Below are 8,684 nucleotides of genomic sequence, written 5' to 3' on the forward strand. Positions count from 1 at the left end.
TGATTAGTGCACAAAAATCGCGCTAAATCGCTAATTAAACTCATTTAAAGTTGACGGATGTAAAAAAGGAATAGCGCTTGCTCACCGCGGGGCTTACGGCGTGGTACCTGGCTGTTTACCTGGCTATTTTTTACACGTAAACCCTACCGTTGGAGAGCCAAGCGCGTGACCACACAAAGCCCGGCACGAACAAACCCCGCCACAAACCCACACACAACTTTTGACTTTTATATATAGATTCAGAACATCTTGTACATGTGATTAAAGATATTAAACTTAACCCGAATGATATTCTGATAAGTTTTGATGCAATTTCTCTGTTCACTAAGGTTCCAGTTCAGGATTCACTTAAATTACTTGATACACTGGTAAAGAAGACAGGTTTACCAGAAGATATTCCAAAACTAGCTGAGCAGTCTAAATAACACTTATTCTTATGGAGAGGTGACTTCTTTAAACAAAAGGAAGGAGCAGCAATGGGTTCTCCTTTGTCTCCTGCTATAGCAAATCTGTACGTGGAAAACTTTTAAACAAGAGCACTTGCCTCAAGTACATTAAAACCATCTTTTTGGTTTAGATATGTCGGTGACACTTTGGTTGTCTGACCACATGGTAACAATACACTTAATGAATATGTTAATCATCTCAATGTGCAAAACCCAGCCATTCAGTTCACCATGGAATAGGAGGTGAACAACACAATCCCATTCCTGGATATTTTGCTTGGACGCGGTAAAAATGGCAAAATAATACACAGCATCTACCGAAGGGGAACGCACACAATGCTTAAAATAAAAGAGCATTGAATGCCAAATCAAGATCGAACAACAACACTGCTGAAAGTGATCAGATTATCAAAAAAATTTAAATACCATATATCTCGGGAGTTCTGACAAATTAGCCCGTGTTTTGCAAAAGCAATACATTAAAGTGAGATTTGGTACGGTACACAATTCAAAACCTAGTGTCTTGTACTAAAGATGAATTACCGAAGTTATCAACAGAAGGTGTATATCGGATCAATTGCTTATGCGGTAAGTGTTTTGTTGGTCAGATGGGACGTAACATTAGTGTAAGATAGGACATCAAAGGAACATTGAATTCTCCCAAACACAGCTGTCAGCAGTGGCAGAGCATGCTTGCCAACAAGGACATTCAATTGATTTTGATAACGTTGAAGTGTGATGCAAAACTAATTATTATTGTCCAAGACTAATTAGAGAATCAATTGAAATTGAGAAGAATTCAAATAATTGTAATCGCTGTGACAGCTATAGACTCAGCACAGCCTATTAACACATTACAATTCCTTACATGTGAGTCACATGCTAAGGGGCTGATTACTGATCTATTACATCACCCCACCTCTGCCTCATCTCGAATCCTGATGGAGTTCTTCAATGATGACGTCATCATGCACTATTTAAGAACGGAAGCAGGTGGATGACTTAACTATTCTGGCAAATCGCCCGAAGATGCTGGATATAATTTCCAGCAAAACGTCACTCAAATTGTAAATGTTGTGGATCCACTCTTCAACACAGCAGTGGGCTAAAGTAGTGAACTATTTGTCTTTTGTCAACGTGTCACATTTTTTACTGATTAGCCGTGTCGGGTGGTGGAGGGTTGCGACACTTATAAATAACGTGATCTAACCCAAAAACATTTATTATGAACGGTAGGTTTTACCCTTTCTGGAAATAAAAACAGGTGTCAAGATGTTCAAACACCAAACAGAATTCTTTTTCAAGAAATCCTGTCTACATTAACCACATTTACTTGTGGTGAACTTGCAAACTAAAAACATGCTCTGATGCAAACTAAAAACATGCTCTGATAATATATGCATTGTCTTAAAATTAATTGGTCCACACCAGAGACAGCTTTCTTTTGAGCCTAGTCTCAAAGTTTTCGACCAGAGAATGCCAAAAGGCGAACAGCACAAAGACAGTTTCAAAGACAATGCATATGTAGTGAGTCCAACTGAGTCGCAGACGTTGTCTTTGGAGCAACACTATTACATCAACTCAACACAACATAATGTAACCTACACTTGGGTGTTGAACGCCCATCTAACCACGCTACGGCAGAACTAGACACGGTCCCGTCATCCTGGTCTGGACCACGAGCTGGGTCCCGGACCACGTGGCTAGAGGCTTCTTCAACCCGACGTGGATCTTCTTCACCAGCAACCCGAAGAACCCCGAGCCCCTCACGGGGGCCCCCGTTATATCGGCCTGGGCTGGGACTGGCTCCGCCCCTCGCACTGCCCACCTAGATCTCTCGAGCTCTTTCCCGAAGGCTCCCGAGAGCTCCTTTATACCACGTGACCGCCCAGCGGCCCCCATCCACCGGTGGCCCCCCTCCAATATCACGTGTCGGCAGGTCAACCAGCGTATCATGCCCCAACGTAACCCTGGCTGGCTGACTCTCTCGCTCCATCACCAGAAGCCCGCACCACACACTGTACGTGGTGCTTCTGCGCTAACCAGCGCTCACCCAAGCCCCGCTAGGGCTGCTACTACGCCCAGTAACCGGGCTGCACATAATGACAACATATCCGCCTTAGCCTCGCAAGCCCGGCACCACACAGTGACATTCACAGTTACTACACATTATCAGAGCATGTTTTTTGTTTGCATGTTCACCACAAGTATGTGTGGCTAATACAGACAGGATTCCTTGAAAAAGGATTCTGTTTGGTGTTTTAACATCTTGAAACCTGTTTTTATTGGCAGAAAGGATAAAACCTATTTATATTTTGATACTGGAAGAAAGGTCCCATCCATATAGCACATTAACATCTCTACCAAGAGCACCTAAATGAAAATAAATACGAAGAACATAGGTTTCCACCATTAACAAAGATATTTGTGCCATAAATTATGCATGTTCCTTTCAGCCGGCAAGGTGACTAACGGACTGAAGGTGCTGACAAGCTGCGTCGCGCCTGGGGACATGGTGAGCACAGCGGGTCTGCACAAGGCGATGGGGATTGCCGTGTGTCCCGTCGAGACCACGACGTCTCCAAAGCTTCCACCAGCACAGACGCAGATCAAACAGATGCAACAGCAGGCACAAGTGGCAACGCCAGATACGCAATTTCCTTCTCCAAGCCATGGTAAGTATTATTTTAAGGTATGCTGTACAATATGCAGTGTGCTAATGCTCATCTCAGGACACTGAGACACCAGTGCTAAAGTTGTGGGTTATGAAACATGGATAATCACTCGTATATTAGGCAAAAACAGCATCAGATGATGGAAATTCATAAGTTAACACAGAATTGAGTGTTAAAACACAAAAAATACGTTAGAATTGACAATTGCAATCAAAGCAATGTAACTCCCGTTCATTGTGGGAGTCACTGATAAAATGGCTAGAATTTTGGAAAAACACGGTCTGAGTGAGATTAGGCAGGGTACACAAAATACGGCTGTTAACTGCCACCGACGATGTGCTACCCAAATTAACAAGGAATTTACCGGATTACTTAAACGTTTGGAAAATGTTATGTTGGTTTGAAGCTTTCGTGACTGCAGGAATCCATACTCTTTGGTTCTTTCGGTAAAGTCATGTAAGTAGGCAAAATAATAGATGACGTTTCGATCGCAATGCAAGCGATCGAAACGTCATGATCTATTATTTTGTCTACCTACGTGAATTTACAGAAAGAACCAAAGAGTATGTTATGTTGACTCAGCATGATGAAAGATTATGACGATAAAAGAACACCAACGGAGCATTAAATACAAACACAATTGTCGGCATTTGCGAAACATACCTGCCAACAAGGATATTCAATGTATTATGATATTCGTTGCAAAACTAAATACTTTTGGCCAAGACTAATTAGATAATTTATTTAAATTGAGAGATAGAAAAAATGTCAACTGACCTAACAGCTATGGGCTGCTTGGAAACACATTATTAAGTAATCACATTGCAAATTACAGTAATCTCGCTATACATAAGGGATGTGTTTCTGGGAAATGCTACTTACTCAAAATCATAGGCAATGTTTAAATCAGCGGTTGCATTCCTTGGCGACATTTATTGAAACAAAATGTGTGACTAAATAATGACTAAAAAATAGTGACTAATGACTAAAAAATAATGACTAAAAATGCGTGACTAAATATAAAGTTTACAAATATGCATACAATTATAAGTTAGCATACATTTTCACTTGTAATAAATACAAATAATTCGATGAACAAAAATTGTCAGAGGTGGTTTAAGAGCTTGCTGATTGAGGCCTTTTGGGGTGAGCAATGGAGTTATGCTGACGAGAGGCAGGTCATCCTGCCTCTTTACCTGACGATAAAGCTGGAGCCACGGGAATGTTCACCAGAGGAAGCTGGCTCTCTTCTGGGCTCTTCTCCAGACCTGGCTTGATGCAGAACATTAAAAAAATCTGTCCAAAAACAGTTGGATAACATTGTTTGGCTTCTGCTGGTACAGGAGGGTAGGGATTTTCCCTCCACATTCTATGCTACGAGCTGTAATAGGACTAAATGAATCTGAGCATAATGAATGACAACCTATGTCAAATTTTCAGTCCCTTATATATGGAGGAATTTGGCGTAGCTTTACGCAAACATGTTTTTAGAGGTATGTTCTTGCCCAAATCACGAATACTGGAACGGGAGTTGTCAGAAACGATTTTTTTTGCAGCAAAACGATCCATCTGTGTGATCAAGCAGTAATGTATGTATTTTAAACTTTGTTCCCACTGTACGTAGCCAACCATGCTAATCAGAGTTGTGGGGAAGGACAACAAAATAAACACAAAAATAAATTTTAAAGAAATTCGTTTTCAAAATCGAGCAGGTGATTTTTTTTTGTTAAATCAGTATGGTGGTTTCCTGTCACGATTTAGGATATATTTCACATGGACTTGATGCAACAATATTGCATTAATTTTGTTTTCCTAGCAGCTGATTGGCTGGCATGGCAGTTGTGAGGATATCATAACTAGATATCACCCACTGATACTCGTCGTGTTGCACTATGCAATGTTGGTTCTTATCCAAATTTGTAATCAGGCCCCTGGTCAACAATGACTAAATGGAAAAAAACATGCAAAAACTTATTTTTATTAATGTTATTGGACGAGTGCAAAAATGCAACCTAGAATGGTTAAATTTTTTTATATGTTTATACACGAGTTTTATTGCATGTGTAATTGTTACAAATGCTTTTGTATTAAGGCTACAAAACAATAAGCCATATTGTAATTGTACCTGGAGACAAAAATTAAACCACCAGAATGCTCAAGGTGCCATGTTTACTTGAATATTCACACTAACAACGATCTTCATCTATTCACACGTGCACGTGGGATTTTGTATTTGTAGAGTCACCAGAAGAAGCGAACCCAGAGGACCCAGCCGACGAGGAGAGAGAGAATGATGAGAGCATGCAAACAGATGAGCTCAACACCACTTCGTCCTCAATTGAGGGAGCAAGTGACACAGCTAGCACATAAATATGAACATAAGTGCACAAGAATGTCCACTTAAAACAGCTTGTTATGGTGTTTTCCTGTTTTACGTGCTAAATTTTTCAAAGTATGTAAAGTAAAATCAAAATTTCGAATGCAATATATACTATTAAATATATATTTAGGTCCACTCGCTTTTATATACCAATTGTCACGCAGATTGTAAAATAATACAACTTGTAAGAATCCTCTTTCAATTAAAATAACTTTTTTTATTGTATTGTCAAACATTTGTTAAAATTTTATATGCATTGCATTTGTGGTTGTACAAAATACAAGGATAATTTATTCTTGCATTGATGTTAGGTTGGGCAGTGTTTTGGGCTGTCTGGCATTTAAATTACACCAACATTTCCTCTTGTAACATGAAATTACACCACCCTTGTTTTAGGTGTTAGCAATGTGGTTGCGGTAGTCGTTTTTTGAAGAAAAAAAAGTTATTTGTTACTTAAAGCAATTATTTATAGTTTGGTACCTTCCCTTCATCTCTAACTGATGTGCATTTGTATTAGTTATACTTATAAATACAATTATCTTGAAGGTGTAAGACCTATATGATATTGTGCTTTGCCTTTATGTTTCCATATGAAATTCGCCATCAGCCATCAATCCACTGCCGATTGAAAGCCTCCCCAAATCAGATTTGCGATGTAACAATCCACCTAACGCCGAAGCAGCTGATTTAATTGATCCATCCTGGTGAATGCCCTCTTGGACACGTTCCATTCTTTAGCTGCCACTCCGTCACTTTTTTACCAAGTCTACTTAAGAGTTTGAATTACGTACTTATACTGCATATGTTATCTAATCCAGGTGTTACTTCTCATTCCAAGCATGCACTCAATGCTTCTTTGTGTACTTTTCATTTTTTGTTTATGCCCATGATTCTGAACCATTAAAACATTCTTCTTGAAGCACATTGGGATGGAAGAGGGATGCAGGGATGTACTGGAGAGAGTTGGCAGTAAAACAGAATGTGACTGGAGGTATAAAAGGATGAGACTAAGGGGAGTTGTGGGCTTCAGATTCTAGTAGGCTCGGATGCAAAGCATGTGTTGTGAGGAAGATAACGCATGGCTAAGTTGTTACGTGGCAGGGTCGTGCCAAACAATTTTTAATAAACTTTTTGGTGATCAAGACCTGCTGAATTTGGCTATCCTTCCTTTTGACGGGTGGCACTACACTATACAGCATTCACTATTCGAACCTCAGTGTCTCGGCCTCGCTGTGTGCTGCGTTGCACCACTATCCGAGCAGATAATCTCGCATTCAATAAACATTCAGAGCCAGGGTGAACATCCGACTCCAAACGTATTTAATGAATTGAACGAGGTAAAACTGATGGAAAAACAGCACAAATACAGCATCTGTTAATACTTGGAAATATCAATGCAATGAATGAACACTACAGCATCATAACATTGTCTTAGATAACATGAAACTCAACAATAGATCCTGGATGGGCCAGGCACCTACATTAGTACTGAATAGCTATACAAGAGAATAAGCTACTGTGTTAAGGGCACATCGTGTGATCACCATGCTGCAGCCTAAATGTACAGCACAACACAACACTGAACTGTGGATGAGCTATTTCGTCATCCTTGCTCTCAAGATCGCAATAAGGTTACATGGGTACAAGTCTGACTCGACTTATTCAATTACAAGTAACATTCACAATATGGCAAGTGGCAGGCTTCGTTGATAACTAGGCCTCATTTATCATAATTTAACAGCATTATAAAGGCATTTACAGCATTATAACGGTCATTCTAACATAACAGCATTTCCAGTATTATAAGAACATAAACGAACTTACAGACAATGCTTCTTACAAGTCCCACAATGAACAGATGCACCTGTGGTCACCGAGACGTTATTTGTGCCCCCATTTTGTCCTCTGTGTAATGGTTGCCACCCGCGTGGTTGAGAGCGAATCTTAAATCGTAACTTCCTGGAAATGTGACCAAACTCAACCTCAAAACAGGAAATTCCTGTTTGCACACACCTCCACATCTGCCGTGAGGCAAAACACCTGCCGTGAGGCAGAACACTTCCCGTCTGGTATCTAGGAGATACCACCATTTGTTTTCTATCTCATAAACAAATGTATTACAAACTTCAATGGGTCAACTTATTTGTCCATATCTTTGCGAGAGAGAAGTAGTACTGTCTCAACTATAGGCCTGACGGAATATGTTCTTTGGGAGCTACCCAGAATTTGTGGTGGACGTGTGAATGACGATTGCACTGACCTATCAGATGACTTACAAGTCTGCCAAAGGGCAGGTGGCCCTCGGATATGCGCCTCCAACACCTGCTGCAACTGAGCAAGATTTAAAGAAGAAAGTCTTCCAGAAGAAAGCATTGGGGCTTACAATACGCTAATGGCCCTGGTGTGCAGGGCCTATCCGTGGCTTGAAGGGTATGTAATTTAATCCCTCAGGTGATTGGTGTGTAGGTCTTCACCATGTTATGAAATAATGTCCTGCTGCAGACACCACAAGACAAGCCAAGTGTAGTGCAGGGTATTAGGAGTCTAAGAGAACCCATCCCCCCATATTAAAATCCTCATCTGGGCATATCTATGAATGGTTAAGACTCAGTACGTAGTGCACGGGCAGTGTAACACCCGCCCATGTGCGTCCCATGGTCTCCCCCCCCCCCACCCATGTCTGGTGGACGATAGTCCTGCGTGCTTGGATGGTGAGGACTTGGAGGCCCAGTGTCATACTTCTTGCGTACAGGCACGTAAAAATAAGTTACTGGTGGTGTGCATTAGATACACCTATTATGTAGGGATCGGTAGGATAAGGTTAAGAGACTTAGAGAGGTTGTTAGGCGGTTAAGTAAACGTACGTCTTGGACAATCACATGGCTAAGATGGCGGCCGTAACGTGTTAAAGTTAAGAGCATATTGATTTAATGTATTTCATTTTTTAGAGCAGCGTAGAAACAGACATGATTATTACCAGATAGTTAAACGTGCTGTAAACGCTATTACTGAATTCATGTGCCGTTTTGAACCACTGTAAAGTGAATTATAGTGGTTTTACAGCTGCAGTATAAGATTATATTCTCATGAATAGATCGGACCCGACCCATAGACGAGTTTTGGAATAATTCTATTTCGATTTAAAGCTTTCGTGACTGCTAGGATTCATCTTCTTTGGTTCTT

At 40.6% G+C, this 8,684-nt stretch overlaps 1 protein-coding gene and 1 long non-coding RNA gene across 3 annotated transcripts in view; one reads left to right on the forward strand and one right to left on the reverse strand.

Moving 5' to 3' along the window:
* Nucleotides 1–5,672, forward strand: part of LOC116944095 (bromodomain-containing protein 7-like) — a 40,058-nt gene extending 34,386 nt beyond the window's left edge. Inside the window, exons 16-17 of one of the 2 annotated variants that reach the window (XM_032957508.2) lie at nucleotides 2,903–3,121; nucleotides 5,361–5,672. In XM_032957508.2, coding sequence (XP_032813399.1) covers nucleotides 2,903–3,121; nucleotides 5,361–5,491 — 350 coding nt within the window. In that variant the 3' untranslated portion in view covers nucleotides 5,492–5,672. The remainder of the gene's footprint in view (nucleotides 1–2,902; nucleotides 3,122–5,360) is intronic. The other variant, XM_032957509.2, reaches the window with a different exon arrangement.
* Nucleotides 5,673–6,798: 1,126 nt separating this feature from the next.
* LOC142925385 (uncharacterized) lies at nucleotides 6,799–7,413 on the reverse strand. The gene is made up of 2 exons (XR_012942368.1): nucleotides 7,326–7,413; nucleotides 6,799–6,844 (listed from the first exon to the last, which is right to left on the reverse strand). It is a non-coding gene; the product is annotated as an uncharacterized LOC142925385 (long non-coding RNA).
* Nucleotides 7,414–8,684: the final 1,271 nt, after the last annotated feature.

Source organism: Petromyzon marinus, chromosome 20 (genome assembly GCF_048934315.1).
Source record: "Petromyzon marinus isolate PM22_M1 ecotype Great Lakes invasive population chromosome 20, UKy_Petmar_22M1.pri1.0, whole genome shotgun sequence".
In the NCBI taxonomy this organism is placed as follows: domain Eukaryota; kingdom Metazoa; phylum Chordata; class Hyperoartia; order Petromyzontiformes; family Petromyzontidae; genus Petromyzon; species Petromyzon marinus.